The sequence below is a fragment of the Pomacea canaliculata genome, linkage group LG6 (assembly GCF_003073045.1).
Source record: "Pomacea canaliculata isolate SZHN2017 linkage group LG6, ASM307304v1, whole genome shotgun sequence".
In the NCBI taxonomy this organism is placed as follows: domain Eukaryota; kingdom Metazoa; phylum Mollusca; class Gastropoda; order Architaenioglossa; family Ampullariidae; genus Pomacea; species Pomacea canaliculata.
Genome location: NC_037595.1, coordinates 1440759 through 1458967, shown reverse-complemented (window position 1 = coordinate 1458967; position 18209 = coordinate 1440759). Strand labels below are relative to the sequence as shown.

The following is an 18209-nucleotide window of genomic DNA, read 5'->3' as shown; positions in this document are numbered from 1 at the left end:
GCTTCCACCATTTTCTTTCTGCGGTAGACTGCTCCCTGAAGGGATTATTTTTCATGCAATGCACAGGATTTCAACTCCCTACCATGTCAATCTATGGAAAGATACTGTTTGATAAAAATAACTTTCTCCAAGCTCCAATTACAATCAACAATATAAGCTGGTAATGAAAAGTATTCTTTCTGCATAAATACTTTAATGTGTAATAATGGTTACCTTAATGGTCTGCATAAATACACATATTAACAAAGAATTCTGCCCCTTCCCCCTCCGAACTTATTTAAAAAAAAAAAAAAGAAGATATTGATAATTAATGGCTACTGAAATGCACAGAGGAATGTTTTAGTCAAGCGGATTGATTGTGTTTGTGATATAATGGATTCTCCTTTACAGTTGTGGCTGTTTACCATTTTTTCCCCCATTCACATTACTACAAAAGACAGACACAATGCTGTGTCTGATGCTTTATAAACAACATGATTAAACATTTGGCCAGACATAACCAGGTCAAGATATAGTTGCATATCTTACACGACAGCAACATGTGGTCAAGCAAATGCAGTGAGTGTATCATACATTACAGTGATAGGCAAAACCAGTGATGACAATGCAATTGAGATAATAAATATATGCTTATGTAACAAAATTTATTTCATGGAACAAATAACAAGGTGTAGCCGAAGGCAATGCATCAAAAGAACATGTTCTTTATTCAACTCCTTCAATGAAAGTGGTAATGGTTTACAAACTTAACATTTCTTGTGGATCCTATCAACTAGCACACAGCGAAATATGAGGAAACATGATTCCGATTGTGGCTTTTAAACTGTCACCTTAACACAGACAAGGCTTACATGATCATTTCGTACATCACAACCATAGAGTCATTTTTTGATATGCAAAATGGCTACAGTCTAGATTATCAGTATATATGTTTCTCTAAAATTTGGTTAAGCATTGACATAGCATGCTGCCCTCTTTGTGCCGTTTCACAAACAAGCACACCGACAACAGGAGTGAAATAACAGTGGCCCAAAGTATGATACTATGACTTTGATTATGGTTATTTATGTCTGGCAGCAGGTGGGCCAAGAACACAGGTGAAAAAAGAATCCGGCATAGTTACTTTACAGAGTTGCTTTTAAGCACATAACATTTTGCATACCATTGCCATTGTTATCACAAGTCTCTGGAAAATAATAACTTGTATAATATGTGCAAACAATGTCAAGTCCCACCTTAACATTAAAAAAAAATTAAATGAGAACTTTGTACATACAGAGCAGCATTTACATATTTTAAGATGATGGGCAACATGTGATGGGGGAGGACATATATCAACAGTTCTATGATCAAAGTTCAGGCAAAAATATGCAGAACATCAGAACAGAACCTTCACAAATATATACATCTAGACAGCATTGCTCAATACTTCCAGCAAGTCTAAGGTTGTTCATTTCCTATTCTACATTCTGCAAGACCTAGGGGCAGCGAACACACATTTTGTCTTCACAGTGAGTCTGCATGTTAAAGTGGGCTGCAGATGTCCTGAAGCTAGAGCCAACATACCACTTTTCACTGCCTGCAAAATTCATGACACTCTTCTGTTTGGGGATATGCATTTCAATACGCACGTGACACTTTAGAGTTTGGGCATATGCTAAAGCTGCAGAGTCAATTCAAGAACCATACTCTAGGGACTCCACAGAACAGAAAGTCATTTTCAGCATCATGTGCACCATTTCATTACCAAACAAGCCTATGCCAACACCTGTATCTGCCAGGAGGCAGAATTTTACATAGCAAGTAGAAACGTGAGGAAAAGAAATCCAAGTTTCTTCATCTTTGCACTCGTCTTTATTTCATACCTAGACATTTATCTCTGCTACAAACGTGTACACCAAGACCAACTCCAACTTCTGTCTTGTTGTGCACACTGAATTGAAGTTTCTGTGCTGAGTTTCTTATATACAAAGTGTGGCAGTCATGTTTTGACGGGGATGGGAGCAGGAAAATGGAAGACCAGGCAGAACCAATCATGAGGCTAGAGACCAGTTCATCGTTGAATTTTAAAGGCATGGATGCTAAATTTATGCCAAAAGTTTACCGTCTTTGAATCGCCAAGTGGGTTTGGTTTTTATAAGAAGTGCAGCTGCAATCAAAACTCTTTATAATTAACAGACAAGTAAAAAAATAGCTTTTGTTTAACTGAACAGAACCTTATTTTCTAGAAAGAATGTGTCATTTGAAGTTTCCACATTCACACTTTGCAGAGAGGAAAGAAACAGTGAGTAGAAAAGCAGACCTGTACACAGACTTCAGGTAAATATTAGTTGCACATACTGAAATGTAAACGGTATAAAGCATATGCGTCATAAATGTTACTCTAATATTAATTCCAGAGGCACTGACATTAAAATGGTTGTTAAGATAAAGCCAAATGTATCTCAGTGAAAGGTAAAAATTCCTAAGACAGGCAACCTGCAACAACGCTTGTGGGCTGATGTAGAGGACGGACCAAAAATCTGAGCTGCTAGAAGTGGTTATCCCCATTGCAACAAAATTTTGCATACTTCTTTGACAATAAGTTTGTCTTATTTGTGTGACAGGCAACTTTTGTCAACCCAGTCCCAGCCACCCACCCACCATGTTGCCGTTCATAACATGGATCACAAGTACAAAAATAGCCTTCTTGAAAACGAACATATTTACAAGTACCTACTAATTAACACACTATCCTAATAAGATGTAGTATGATTTTTTAAATATCGTTGGGGTTGAATGTTCTGCTGCCCCGACTATGTTGAAAAAAAAAATGCTTTGAAATTCTATGTTCTTGTAAGACATGGTTCCCAACAGCATACAATTTTTAAAATTTGTTCTTTGCAAGTGCTCCAAGAATAAAGCTCCTGAAGAAAAATGCTCACAAAAGGGAAATAGAAATGTAGTTTGCATTGTCATCACTTGGAGATTGTTTACCTCCCATAACTTGTGTGTTACTTCCTATCCCATTTTATGTGACGCCTCTTAGCTACTCTTAAAACCTGAAGGTCAAAGTACACTTCAAAGAACAAAACATTTAGATGACAACACTTTTCAATATATTTGCACAAAGTTTATCATTTCAAATGAACTGCTTGTTTTGATCACTTATTTTCTTAATGAAGTCAGACAGAGGGCGTGCAAAAGAGTTTTATCAAAATTTTTCTTTGATATGAAAAAAAGGTCTAAATTTAAAGACTTGCCCAGAATGCTAGATCAACAACCCACATACTCAATTATCATAATAAAAAAATTGTTTGACCTATTTTCATGAATAACCAATGTAACTATTGAAAACAAACTAGTTGCATAAATCACACCTGACATTCACCAGGAAAACGCTGCTTGCCAACACCTCATCCATATCATCACATACCACCATGGATATTACCATCACCCAAGACATCAACACACCACAGACTGCTTTCACTACATCACCATTATCACCTCACATACAAGCCGAATTTCTTTGTCCAGAGAAGGCCATTCTGCACAGTGAATATGCCATCAACAAATAAATGCTGATGCACACCACACATCACCTGAAATTGTGTCAATGCCAAAATGCTTTCACCTAAAACAATGAACATGCCTACTGTCCGTTCAACTGAGATTCGATGTTGCGCAAAGTCTTGGATGCCTTGGGTTTGTTCTTGGGCATATCTTCTCCTGCCTCTTGTGCAAAATACTTCATCTTGTCTCTAAAAGACATCCGCTCATTGACTGGTCTTTTGTTTGGATTCAGATGGGCTTTTTCTGCTTCAATTCGAGACCGAGGATCGCGGTAAACCTCCTGGGAACCTATCACGTTGGGTGTACTTTCCTGTCGAACTTGTGGTGCTGGTGTGTGTCTTTTGAGTGGAGATTGGAAAACTTCATTTGATTCTTCCGAAACCTGGTCTACTGGTGAGAAATTGTGATCAGATGAAAAAGAGTGTGATGGTGTTCGCTCCTGATAAGTATTCATGCTGGTGTTAAAAGAAACAGACTTTTTGGCTGGTGCAGGATTTGGGTTTTGCTGCTGTTGTAGTGGCTGCTGGGCTGGAGCCTGTGGAAAAGGTAGACTGGTGTAGTCAGAGCTGTTGCGGGTTACAGACATATTGTATGAAGACCTGCGCTCTGGTGGTGGGGGGGCAAGGTTTTCCTTCTCTAAAGTCTGAGCCTGTGATGGTGGTAAGTTCATGTACTGCTGGTAACCCAAGCCTGATGTAGCAGGTCTGTTTCCAGCACCAACACCGTTATTGAGATGAGTGTTGTTGTTAGTCAATGTGGACACACCATTGTTGGTGGCCACTCCTACACCTCCTCCTCCACCACCAAAAGACTCAAGTCGCCGCCGCTCATCAGCCACACGAATTTCACGGTTCTGCTCCTGGCGTTGTTGTTGCTGCTGTAACATCTGCTGTGTGATGTAATCATCTTTCTGGCGTCGAACCTCTGCCCGCTGTCTGGCCTCCTCATTATCACGGGCAATCTGAAGCTCCTGCATCCTCTCTCGCTCCTAGCAAAGATAGACAACAGTGTAAATGACCAGGAGGAAAAAAAACAAAAACACATGGTACCATGATTTTTTGTTGTCGGAAAAAAACACAAATACCTTTTTTAGGGTAGGATGGGCAGGTGGTGGAGACAGGGAAGAGATAGAATGAAATTGTCACATTCACTAATGATTGAAAATTAAGTGTTTTTAATCACATTCACTAATAATAAAAAAGAAAAAAATTTTCAGTCATATTCAATACAATATGATGAAGCAATATTTGCGCAATCAGGTCTTCTTTGTACAGCTGCAGAGAGGTGGAATGAGCAACACCATTAACTACTTTACTAAATGTAAGTGAGCGATGCATTTTGAAATAACTGACCATTTGTCGTCGTTTGGCCACTTCCTCCTCTCGCTGAAGTCTCATTTTTTCTTCTTCCATCATCAGCAGTTTTTTCTGTTCTTCGTAATTCTGTCGCTGCTTCTCCCTTGCTTCCTGTGAACAGTTTTTTGGGAGGCAAGTTCTAAAATGAATTATAGATTAGCTGAACTGAATTTATGTCACTGTTGTGATGTCTCAAACTTATTATTTACATCAGACTTTCAAACAATCAGTGTTTCTACCCATGTGATAAAGCCAGCAAATAAAGAGAGAAAAATGAAATGGAAGAATGCACAAAAGTAAACAAAAATTACTGTAAAATTTGGACAAAAAACCTCCAGAAATCTCAATATAGAAACATGAAATCTAAGGAATAAAGAAGAGAACAATTTTGTAAACCAAAAAGCAATCGGACCCTCTGTTGTCGGAGCAATTCTTGGTGGTCACGAACTCGACGCTGAGACCGTTTTTCCATCCGTTCTTTCATCTCTAGTTTGTCTTTCTCCATCATTTCCAGCCTTCGTTCCAACCTTCAACAGGGAAAACAGCATTACCTGTATCTACTGGACACTGGCCAATATATTCCCTGCTATAAAATGAACATCTGTGTCCCTTGATGCAGTCATAAACCTGATCCCCCATGAAGTCTGCTAGCTCATGATCATGCTGAATAAAGTTTTGATGCAAGATCTTATTGTGATTTTTAACAGTGAAAAGGCAATATTCTTAAATAAGAGATTATCTTGTAGACCTTCGACCTTTATTATCAGCGAGCAATGATAGCTTTGTCTGAGATATTTAGTAAGTCTGAGCTTGTGCCCCACAGCAATGACTATAAAGGTGAGCTTTAAAGAAATCATCTATTCTTGCCTTCTCTGTTCCTTTAGTACTAGGAATTTTTATTGAAAGGTTTGCTTTTCTACAAATATGTTATATGTGGAGATTCTCTTTCTAGTAGGACTACTCACTTTAGAGCAGCATACATGAGGATCAGCTCAGCTCACTTAATCCCTCCTACTTACAGGTACACACCTCTTCAAGCATTGGTCTTAAAAGAAAATTAGCAGCAACGAATGCACTTTTTTCCTATCTTGCCTTGTGGAAAGCTGGTCTAGCACCTATAAATGCACTTGGAATGATCTTCCTTTACATTCTCTCATCAAGGCCATAGAGAACTCTATACCAAGACAATCACTGCTAGTTATTAACTTTCTTGTTTTAGGTTCACAGCTCTACACACCTCTGAGTTGTTCGTGCTCAAGTCTGAATTCTGTCAAGGTGTAATACGATTCAGTCACTTCATCAACCAACTCACCTCTGAAGCCGCTCTTTCTCTTTCTGAGCATCCTGCAACATCTGTCGATGACTGAGTTCCTGCAGCCGTTGCTGTGACTTTTCCAGGTCATCTTTCAGAGACTGTATTAATCGCTCGCGGGTCTGCAACAGCAGGAGACAGTTCCATTAAACTGCAACTCATGTCTGAATAAATACAGTGGGGACAGAAACTGAAGTGATAGTTATTTCCCTTAGTCTTGTTGAGGGAAGAAGTGAGAAAGAGGGGAGACTCAGGTCAGCCTTTTGTCGGATTATATCACAAAGTTGAAATGCTTCTAATATCTCCATCATTGTCTTTCTTATGTTTGAGTTACCTTGTCTCTAAAAATACTTACAAAAAGTCGCTCTGACATGTCGTCATCATCCACTTCATAGTCACCCTTCTCATCAATCTCTCGTACTCGTCGCTGAAACTCGTGCTCCAGCTTCAGCTTCCGTAGGCGCTCCAGCTCCGGCTGGCTCAAAAAGTTCATGCGCGACTCCAATTCAGCAATCTCTGCCTCGCGAGCACGGAAAAGCTCCTCTGCCTGCAGCTCTTGCGCTTTCTCCTTCTCCTCTCTGTCCCAGGCTGAGGCCATGGAGTAGCCACTAGATGTCTGGGAAGACGACTGCGGTGGTTGTGTGGCAGGTGTCTGTTGCTGCTGATAAGGAGATGCTGGCACTGTTCTCTGTGTCTGAGAAATGGAGGGCTGAGAACGCGAGTTATACTGTTCATACACATTATGCTCCATTGAAGGCTGAGGGATAGGTGGGGGTACCTGAGAAGCTGGACCAGAGTTTGCTCGTACCTCCGAGACAAAGTTGATATTTTGATAGTTTGGTGCTTGCTGGCCTTGCCCTTGTGACTGTTGCATACCATGATGCAAGGGGTTGTACACCGTGGAGGGAGGACGGGGCTGCATATCACTACCTCCTACACTGCCTGGTGGTCCAAATCTGTCGTAGGGTTGAATCAGTGTCGAGTCGGAGCTTAGAGCCTCCATCATTCGCCTCTGTTCCTCTTGAAGCTGTTGTTCATATATATCTTGCACTGGGGGTGGGGGAAGTGGAGGCAGTTCTTCATGCTCCACAGGTGGGGGAGGCAATTCTGGTGGGAGATCATGCAAGGGTGGAGGTGGGAGGTCAGACTGATTTGCGGGATAGCCGTAAGGGCCAGGATCTCCCCGCAAAGATGGAAACTTTTGCATAGAGTAGCCCTGCCTGGGATCAATGGTATATTGTGGACCCAGCCTTGCATCTTGCTGCAAGATCCGTGGATCTTGCGGATGCAACACATACTGGTTTTGCTGCTGAAAGGACCTGGGGTCTTGCAGATGAACAGTTTTGGGATCCTGCATAAATGATCGAGGATCCTGTTGCTGGGGCGATTTGGAATCCTGCTGCTGCAGTGACCTTGGCTCATTCTGGTGAAGAGATCTGGGATCTTGCTGAGGTGATCGTAAATCTTGCTGCTGTGTTCTGTTTCTAGAGTCTGTGAGGTCTGTAGGGCCCCGCTGATCTGGATACCCAACCTGCTGGTACTGCTGAGGTCCTCCAGACCCAGCACCTGACCTGGAGCTGTTGCCATAGAAGCCAGGCTGTATTTGGCGATTGTCAGTAACACTGAAAGAAACTTCAGATGGCTGAGAGTTAGGTTGCGGTTTCTTGGTTGCCACAGATGGTTTAGGCATGATAACAGGCTTAGACTTGTCGCTTTCACTCGGAAGTCGCTGGAAAGGCTGGGGAGGCTCCTGCACTGCGTTTTCATAAAGGTTGGGCGGCCGCTGCTGACTGTTACCACCTGTCTTAGAAGCCCCAGAACTGGAAGACTGAGTGACACCCTGGTTTCCAAAAAGTCTCTGATGGGCAGTTAACTTTGGTTCTGATGGCTGTTGTGCACGGCTGTGAGACATGGCCCCAATGTTGGTGTATGGTGGGCTGTGATTGGCTGAATCAGATGGTTTCAAGGCTGCATTATGACTGGCAAACTGAGGACCTTGATTCATGTCAAGTTCACGAGAAGGACCTCTGCTCTGGCCAGCACTCTGCCCTGGACCATCACTACTGCGAAAACCTTGGTTCTGGTTGACATAGGGTGGGCTGTGGTTATTTCCATTCACATCTCTATACATCTGTGCCTGTGGGTCATACTTATCCTGCCATTCTCGTAATTTATTGGAGACATCTTCCGATTTGGGTCGTGCACCAAAGCTGTTGTAATCATCATGAGGCCCCTGGGTATCATAATATGCAGACTGTGGTCGCATGTCTCTTGCACTATTTGAAGAAGTCCTGGAGGACACAGATGAACGGTCTGATGGCCGGTGACCACCTGGCTGAAGATGCTGGGAGTTGGGCACAATGTTTCCGACGCCTGGTTTGACATTTTGGTTGGTCTCGTGATAGCTACCTGGCCCACTGCTGGCATTGCCCTGTGAATGATACAATTTGCTGTGGAAACTTGTTCAACATTTACGTAACACACTCTGTTTACCTAGATCCCTATTTCCAAACATTAAAATAAAAAAAGTCAACTCATAGAAAGTTACAAATGCCATATCTTACTCTCCCCACTCCGCCCCCACAAAATAACTGCACATGCACAAACTACCTGAGGTTGATTTTCATAGTCACTGTGGAGGTTGTCATGTCGCTGTCCTGCAGGTGGGTACTGGGGATAACCCTGTGCTGATGGATGAAGCATGCCTACAGATGCAGCCCCACGCATGTGGGGGTGAAGATCAGTGCGCTCAAATGAGGTGTCCACATGCAAGTTTGAGGTGGACTTTGAGCGTGGGTCAATTTCTCGTCTGTTGTAGCTTCCAGGATCTTGAGGGGAGTACTGATTACTGGCAAGATTGCCTGTTGAAGGTGAACGCAATCGGTCTGGACCATCTGGAAAAAATAATTCACACTCCACATAACTGTCATGAAATAACTAGAAGTATACAAAAACGTTGACACAAAAGTGGCCAATAAGCCAATATCTTTACAAACACAAATTAAAATCAAATGTCGCCATTACAGCTAAGTATAAAGGTTCATGACCCCACAGCAGTGGCCATAGGGGGTAACAAACTATAAGCAGTTCACATATCTAAGGCTTGGCATGTAGATGGCAAAGGCCAAAGATCTCTTTTCTGCACATTTTGCTCTTAAGTACCCACATGCTGGGCAAGCTGGAGAAAAGAATTTTTCACTGTAAGCTACAAGGGAAAAGATAGTCTAGCTATTAGAGCAAAAGCATGTGAACCCAAAGAAGGGCACACTAGCCTCTGACACCCATGTGATGCAGCATTCACTCCAGAGAGTTGTGGAAAGCAGTAGGAGTGAGAGAGAAGCACTGTCCTCAAACAAACAAACAAACAACAACAAAAAAAAAAACAAAACAAAACACACACACACACAAAAACACAAACCCAAAAAACCTCCTAACCATCCAATATACGGTCCCATTACTAATTTTATGAGCCTGCTTCAAACACACGAACTGCCTGGAAATAAGAGCCCCACCACAACCACCACTCTCCACTGTAGACTGAAGTGCCTACCCTGAATTCAAACTTAGGTGTGATAAATATGTTAGGACATTTTTGTATGCATTACCTCTGTTTGTCTGCATCACCTGACCTGCCTGACTGCGCGGCTGGGGTACAGGTCGCTGTTGATTCTGTGGGACCCTCTGAGGTTCACTTGGACCATTCTGTCGTCTGTCGATGTACGGAGGTGGTCCCTCCTCCCCACGCATCATGGATGGGCCAGTGACACCCCCAGGTCCATCCTTCATTTGATCTAAAACCGATCAAAAATAGACATTACTTTTTGAACTGTGTCAGTGACATGAATGGCCCTCATTAGAAACTGTGACTGTGACATGAATGGCACTTTAAAAAGCCGTGACAGTGATATTAATGGCACTCTTAAAAACATAAAAGCCAACAACATCATGTCTATCTATAGTGTAATCTAAGACCCTCTGTTTGAAAGGATACTGTATGAAAGGAAAAACCTGATGGCTTCTTCTAGAAACCGAACATTCTAATTGAACAATAGTGACTGAACTTTGTACATCAGTAAATAAATCCTTTAGTATTTTCAAAAACCTAGGAATTTGATTGTTCATCTCTAGGAATTTGAAGGTTTATAGCATTCAAAAGATTGTGTACACTAGTGTTCAGACCAAATTGCATCCAAAAACAAAAAGCTGTAAGAATATTTAAGATCTTTGGCACCTTTAAGCATAGGAAAGAAAACAGTATTTTAAGCTTACGTCGCTGGGTAACTGGAGATGGCTCACTAAGCAGAGTTGCCAGTCCATGGTAGATAGCACCTTGTTTAGCCACACGGAGTGTCACCACATCTCCCGTCTGAGTCATCAGCTCGGCAGCCCTAGAATCACAATCAAATCTTAACAAATACTGATTAGAAGCAGTTTTCTTCATGTTGCACATTTTTAAGAGGGGTGGAGGGTCTAAAACTATTTTTTCTTTAAGAAAAAGAAGATGCTGAGCTTGAGAGCACTCAATACCTCCTCCTACTTGGATACTCACTTGTCTTGCGAAAGTCCAATAAGACTTTTGCCATCAACCTCCAGAAGTTGGTCACCAGCCTTTAGCCGTCCATCCTTAAAAAAAAAAAAGAGAGGAAAAAACAAATAAAGATTGAAAAAAATCATTACAAAATCAATAATTGATACTGGTGTATCTCCAGGTCATCATCAACCTTACCATCTTACAGTTTAGGAATTTTATGCTAGAATTGTTATGGGGCCATTGCATTCAATAACAATAAAAGTGACATGAAAATGATTTGTGATAGAATGAAAATATGAAGCACACCATGGCAGATTATCAAATAAACCACCAATACCATTTAGTGGAATTTCAGAATGAGATATTTAATTTGCAAAAGGGCTATAATAATGGGGATTCTTATCCACACTCACAACTTTGGACTTACCAAAGCAGCAGCGCCACCTGGCACAACAGACTTAATGTATATCCCTCGCTCTTGAAGTCCTTCTCCCTATACATACATAAATGAACAAATCATTGTAAAATACATGTCATTTTAAGACCGCTCAGAAAGGTTTGAGTGACCTTGAGTTTATCTTACCCCATTTGGTTTTTAGTACTCTGATATATTTTGGGAAGTGTCTTCCAAAATGCTTATCTCTGACCTGGGAGCATGCCCTAAAGCAGGGGTAGCTAACATGCATGTTGCCCTCGGGGCACATTATAAAAATTTCACTGTCACCATGAATCCCTGTCTAAAAATTTTAATTGTGTGGCTGTTCTTTTTGAATCAATAGCATATGCATTAATGTAGATATCAGAGATGTGTTACTGACATGTTGAAATTGATATTAACAGAAATAAAAGTGTTGCATTTTAAATATATTTTTGTCATTTATCATTAATATTTATTGAGAGAATCAATATCATTAACATTCTCAAGACAGTCTTTTCAGATATGTTTTTATTATTCATATTGTCTCCATTGAAGGTGAACTGAGCAACTTTGTTACTCAGTAAGTTTGTATCAAACAAGTAGTTCCTTGTATTACTCAGTACCCTTGAAGTAACTCTTAGTGTCAAAAAGGTTGATGACCCCTGCCCTACAGAAAAGTATTGGAGCATGGTAAGGAAGAACAGTATTATATATCAGTTACTGTCATATTTTTCACACACTATCTCAAATAGAACAAAAATAATGAGATAGCAGAGAGAAAATAAAAGAAAAAAAGAAAGAAAAAAAGAAAAAAAAATTACTTTTTATGTTTTTGTCTGCCCCAGAAGAATAATTTGTCTTCCTTGACAAGCAAAAGTACTTACCACAGCAGCAACAATGCTCAATCCCATACTGCCTTTCACTTTTTTAAACGAAACAGTCATTATCTCCGGCTGGCCTCCGGTAGGGCTCTACATAATGAACAAAACAGACCGTAAACACAGTGGGAAATAATGATCAGCTGTAGCAACCTTTAACTTTGACATACCAACAATAAAAGGAGGTTTGTGCAATGTGCTAAACAATGACTTCTTGAATTTATAAATGCATGATCAGGGCTTCTGCTAAGGCTAAATTCTTTGGGGTCCCAGGTACCCCTTCTTCAGATTTTTAAGGGGTCCCTGTTCTTCGCCCAAATTTGAAGGGGTCCCCTTTGACGAAAATTGAAGGGGTCCTCCGAACTTTTAATGCGTACTGTACGCAATTTTTTGCGTAAGCAGAAGCCCTGCATGATTACTATGTTTACTACAAAAACCATCCTGAAGGGAAGTAATTCTGCCAGCAGCATTACAATTTGTGGTGTGACCCAGGCAATGCAAAGAACTCCTAAAACACTAGAAATATAGTATATGAAAAGAACAAATCAACGCCTAAAAAGAAAGACAATATAGCTGGTGCATATTTTTGATGCACGTTTGTGTTCAATTTACGTGCATTGCGAGTCCTATACAATGACAGTTTCATATACTTTTTACATTTATCTCAATGAGTTGTCCTGCATTCAGCTTTTATAGTTTAGAACAGTGGAAAGACTTCTTATTGATTTGTATGATTTCTCCTGCTTGGCTTTTAGCATTCTTTAATTTCTTCTCTGCTTGGTTCTCTATATTTCATAATTCTGTACACTCCCTGCACAGGAAACCAGTTATTTCCTCTAACCCCTCAAGTGCATTCTTTAGCTTGGTATGACTGCCCATCCATGATATCATTTGATACAATGCGCAAAAATATGTGAAGAACAATGCACCACCGACAGAAGGAAGTGATGAATTTGAAAGTTTCTCAGTGCAGAACCCCCAACTTTCTATCTCTCCCTCTCTCCCATCTATTTGGCATTCATATTCACTCCTTAGCCCACTAGCAAGAATATTAAAATAATAATAAATTATTTCATGCCCCTTCACTAAAAATAAATACTTTTCCCCCTTTTCAATAATCTAGGAGATTAATCAAGCTTACAATACTCAGTCTCGGTTCTACCATACAGTTATCTATCTAAAGGTAAGTGCTAGGTGTCTGGAACTTACAGGCAGTTCTAGATGTGAAGGGCCCATGTACACCGTCCAGCTACCACTGGCTTTAGGGTTTGGAATCAAGTGACATATGTTGGTCAGCTGAGTCACAAACTCTGGCAAGCCAGAGGGGATCCCCCTAATTGTGTCACATGAATAACCATCCTCTGGCAGCAAGAAAGGCAGGTGAAGATCTGCGTCTTCTTCTAAACGAACCTGTGAATAAGCAAGTAAAAGAAATGACATTTAAAAAGGCTTGCTAAAAATAAGGCTGTTCCATTATTTTTATTTTCTTGTTCACAAAGCAACAACTAAAAATGTAACAATTTTTACACTGATTTGATAGAATTCTACATGACCTACCTCTCTACCATCAGTCCTTGTTAACTCATCGGCCATGTTTTCTGCAATGACCACAACGCGCTCTACAAAACCAGGAGAGACTGGTGGTTCACCAGCATCTGGAATGTACTGTGTCAGAAGGGCACGTAACTGCAGAGAGTTCAGCTTGAAGCATGTGGAACTAATGTTGGTGATGTCATCTGCAGTGGCTTTAGGTGCCTGTAGCAGGTGTGCAGCCTGCAAACCAAAAATAAAAATCTGTAAAGCCTCCAACTTTTGCAAACTTCTGTGGGCTTCTTGTCTCTTATTAGGAAGCTCAACTGCATGAATACAAAAGATTATTTAGCTCCCTGCACCATAGAGCACAGTTATTTTTCTTTGCATTACATTCTTCAATTATCTACCATTATGAGCTATGTTGCACTAATTTCCCCTTGCTAGTCTCCAAGGTAATGCCTTTCCTTTATTGTACTAGAAGATGCAAACTAATCCAGAAATATCTGGCCATCAAACACTATTATTTCCTAAAACATCAACAAAATAACCATTGCAAATTTTTACCTGCTGCAAAGTAAATAGTTGCTTAATGAAACACATACATAGGAGAAAAAAGAAGGTAAATAAAGAAAAGAAGAGTGATTGTGAGGCCCACCTGAATAATTCTACAAAGATGGCAATCAGCAGCTAACTCCAGGCCCTGTTTCTCAGCCCAGGCCTCCACGCGTCCCAGTCGTCGTTTGAGGCGCAGGCCCCAGGCTCTGGTGCACAGACGTAGCTGGGGCTCCATGACAAGGATGTTGAAGAGCCACATATTGATGAAATGGAAGAGTTGCGAAAACAGCTGTATGGTCAGTGCTGCATTAACACGGCAGCGTCGCAGTAAAGTCATAGCAGCAGACAGTGTGTTGAGGACATCCGTGAGAACTGGACTGCCATGAGCGTAAGGATCTAGAAGCATAAACACCATTCAGCTTGGAGCTTATTTAATTATCACACTTTGAATGATGATAAAGTTTGCCCTTCAATACAACTTTATTTGTCCACAAGGAAAATTTATTTATCTTGTTTATTTGTCATGAATACATTTTGTGTAAAAACTGATATCTGTACAAAACTCCCCAGACAACAATCCCTTACCAGGAGGAGCATTTTCATCATCAACAACACTGGAAGGGTTCAGAAAGGCTGGCATCACACGCTGAAGATCTCCCTGCAGACATCTGACCAGGTGATGAAATGCCATTTGCACGGCTTCTGCTAAAAGTTCCTGGGAGTCTGAGCTGTAAACCTGAATATCTGCATCTTGCTTGAAGAAATGTAGGACTTCCGATGCATTTGCCATCCAGAAAGCCAAGGCGGTTGGATTATTGTGGTGCTCCTGCAACAAGAAAACATTATGCTTGTGGGGTTGCATACAAGATTCTACCAGATTACATTGTTCTCTGGGAAACTTTGAGAAGTTTAAAAGAAATTTTGGGAAAAATAAAAACTGACAGTTCAATACAACTTTAACATTTCCTACTGAATGAAATCTCTTAGATTCAGCTTTTCATGAATAAGATAAACTGGCAGCAGAAGAAAATTTTGGCCTTACCTGAATAGCCTGCTGAATAAACTTTGATGTTTTCCTAACAAAATCCGAGACCATCTGTGAATGATTGTGCGGTGCAATGCCCAGCTGAGTTCGAGCAGCCCACAGACGGCGAACAGCCATGTATAAGGTGTATGTCGGTGCAAGCTTAAACTGCACGGCCCTGCTGTTGACTTCTAGAATTGTTGCTTGAAGCAGTCTGTCTTCAGCTGCAACAAGACAAAGGTTATTAAGAAGAGATGATGCAGGGAGAGATAGGTCATGTCATCCTTTCTATATTATCTTGGTTGCAATAGAAAGAAATTTTGGTTGTGCAGTAAATCAGCATGTAATATCTCTTTTAAGAGACAAGTATGGCTGTATTGGACTGAAAAGTTGGGTGGCTGTGAAATCAGTACACATTACTTCTCATACCTTCAAGACGGTATTCCAACGAGGCTGGAAGAAGATCTGGTGGATTCTCGTGGCCATTGGCAGATGGGAACTGTGTTGTTGGAGCCCTTAATTTCATAAAATAATAAAGATATGATTAAACTTTAAGCTATTAATAATAATAAATACAAAATTTGTAAAGCTCATACTCACACTCCTAAGAAGCATGCTCTTAGCTCTTAAGAACAAGAATGAAACATGGATAGCATACGAGGCACAGGAAAACAAATCACATATTAACTATAAATGAATAAACAACAGTACGGACGAAGAATTAAATCAAATACAGAAAACACAAAGAGGAACCAAATAACAAGAACTGATTAGACATAGCTATTAGACTGTAAGATTAAAATATGAAGTGCTTTATGGAGACTCCCAGCTTAATCATTGCTCTTTGCTGTCAACATCAGCTTTTCTTCTTGTCAGAGTTGATGGTTGATGCCTTGAGTGACTCTTAGTTGCAAGCTGGGTTACTACTTCTTGTTGTCCGATTTTTCTGGGTTCATCGTTGTAAGGGGTAACCTTGGATTATTGCTCTGACAAGCAGTCTATGATATTTATGAGCTTGGGGTCATTCACCTTCTTCAGGTGGATTAACTCTTTACAGTTCAGTGGGGTTTTTCCCCTTGCCGAAAAAAAGCTTAAGTTTATAGACCATGTGTATTTGTGTAAGTTGGACTAAGCACCTTGAAGTGGAAGCAAGAATTCTCATTCAAGTCATTAACATTTATATGTCAACCATTATCCTTCATGCGTCAAATATTAATGTTCTGGTCATTCATATTAAATGTTTCTTTTTGTTCAGCAGTGCTTTTAGGCCCTTGGTCACCCAAGGTTTGTTGTTAGGATAAACATACACTGCCTTGATGGACTGGTGCAATCAACACTATTTTACTCCTCACTTTTACTCCTAACTGTTTGTTAAATGTCTGTATGGGTATGTGAGCAAAGACAAATTTCTGTCCTCCTGGGCAGACAATAAAGTCTGTTTTGATTTTGATTTTGATTTTGATTTGATTCTCAATTATCTACTGTTTTTAGTGCTTACTCATGACTTTTGTAGGTTGGAGAGGGAAGGAAACAAGGAAGAACTATTCAAAAGCATCTCATTTGCTAAGTTTAACTCTTTACATTTTAGATTTTCTTGCTAACATGTACTAAGTAACCTAATTTGAGTTCACTACTTCTACACAGCTGCCCCTTTAGATAATTCCTTTACGCATTCCTTTCCTGACCCTCTCACTCATTTCCAGCTCCCCACTGTTCTCCACATGCACAGAAACAAATACCTTCCTTGAAGAGCATCTCTTTGTGGAGCCTGGGATTTATTCTGTCGTGGCCCTTGCTGTGAAGACACTGTTTCAACATGGCCGTCCAAGTCAAAATTTGTTTCCTGAGGAGGTAAGCTACGTGGTGCTGGTACAGGTTGTTTAGATACCTGTAAATAAAATGCCTTTGCATCAGTGGAGTTTCGACAAATCAGAAATATCTGATGGCATTGCTGTAATGAAAAAATCTTTTGTGGTGCATGTTTTTATTTCTTTAACTTTTTCTACACAGTTTGCACCTGCGAATCCAAAGGTCTCCTAGCTATAGCTCAATTGTGATGATGCACCTGAATTGAATCCATTAACACTGTATCTCCCCCCAAAGTCTTCCTTGCCTTAATAAGCACAGGAAGAAATGCATAAACATAAAACAGTAAGGTTTTAATACCGTACTCTTTTTGATACATCTGGACATTAACAGGTTGAACTGACAGGTTGAACAGCACATTCCAACTGCTGTTTGATACCAAGTTTTGTTTTCTGTTTGACAGTTTGCACCCACATACCTCTGGTGTTTGCAAATTAATTAAACTATATCTCTTCAGCTGCGCTTAGCAATAGATAGGAAAATCATCTGAAGATAGTACCTCTTCAATGCGTGGATCAACGAATCTGTATAAGTGATTTCTTCCAAACTGCACTGTCATGCCATGCCGCAGCATTGTTGTCTCATAGACTGGTCGCTGGTCTATAAAAATTTCTGAATTTCGTGTGGAGGGTGTTATAGTAACTATGCCTTCTGTGTGGGCAATCACACAATGGCGAGGCTGAATGTCAGGCCCTTGCAGCTTGAAACATGAAAATCCCAACAATTTATAACAAACATTCTTGAAACTTACCAAAAAAACCTCAAAAACATTTAGAACAAGCAACAGTATTAAAAGATATTAAGACTAATATTTTACATGCTGCGTAGCGCATGTAAGACATATAAGACATCTATGTAGCATTAACAAATGTTTACACTAAAAATGTGTGCACACAACTTAAATACATTCACATAGTAACAGGTATCTGAACAAACAACTTTCACAATCTTTTATGCTAAAAGACATTTACAGCCAATCAATTTAGAACATTTCTAAACAAACCTACATGTAATTTCTTCAAAGAAGCATGACAGAAACTGATACAATAGCGTGACTAACACTATCAAACAAATGACATCTTTTGCACACATAACACGAACAGGAAATTCTATATCACTGAAATGCTTTGTGGGAGGACTGGGAAATAGACTTTTATTTAAGTTTAAAGCAATTCAGGAAGCCAT

General features: G+C 40.3%; 1 protein-coding gene across 2 annotated transcripts in view; it reads right to left on the bottom strand.

Annotated features, from left to right (window-relative positions):
* Positions 1–173: 173 nt before the first annotated feature.
* The window catches only part of LOC112565904 (afadin-like), a 40114-nt gene continuing 22078 nt past the window's right edge, over positions 174–18209 (bottom strand). For both annotated transcript variants that reach the window (XM_025241780.1, XM_025241781.1), the window contains 19 exons: positions 17524–17724; positions 16898–17046; positions 15588–15673; positions 15177–15382; positions 14720–14960; positions 14235–14530; positions 13604–13819; positions 13256–13456; positions 12053–12139; positions 11178–11243; positions 10769–10842; positions 10489–10607; positions 9825–10010; positions 8830–9113; positions 6575–8650; positions 6220–6341; positions 5320–5434; positions 4905–5018; positions 174–4540 (listed from right to left, as the gene is read on the bottom strand). In XM_025241780.1, the coding sequence (XP_025097565.1) occupies positions 3632–4540; positions 4905–5018; positions 5320–5434; positions 6220–6341; positions 6575–8650; positions 8830–9113; positions 9825–10010; positions 10489–10607; positions 10769–10842; positions 11178–11243; positions 12053–12139; positions 13256–13456; positions 13604–13819; positions 14235–14530; positions 14720–14960; positions 15177–15382; positions 15588–15673; positions 16898–17046; positions 17524–17724 (5748 nt within the window). In that variant the 3' untranslated portion in view covers positions 174–3631. The remainder of the gene's footprint in view (positions 4541–4904; positions 5019–5319; positions 5435–6219; positions 6342–6574; positions 8651–8829; positions 9114–9824; positions 10011–10488; positions 10608–10768; positions 10843–11177; positions 11244–12052; positions 12140–13255; positions 13457–13603; positions 13820–14234; positions 14531–14719; positions 14961–15176; positions 15383–15587; positions 15674–16897; positions 17047–17523; positions 17725–18209) is intronic.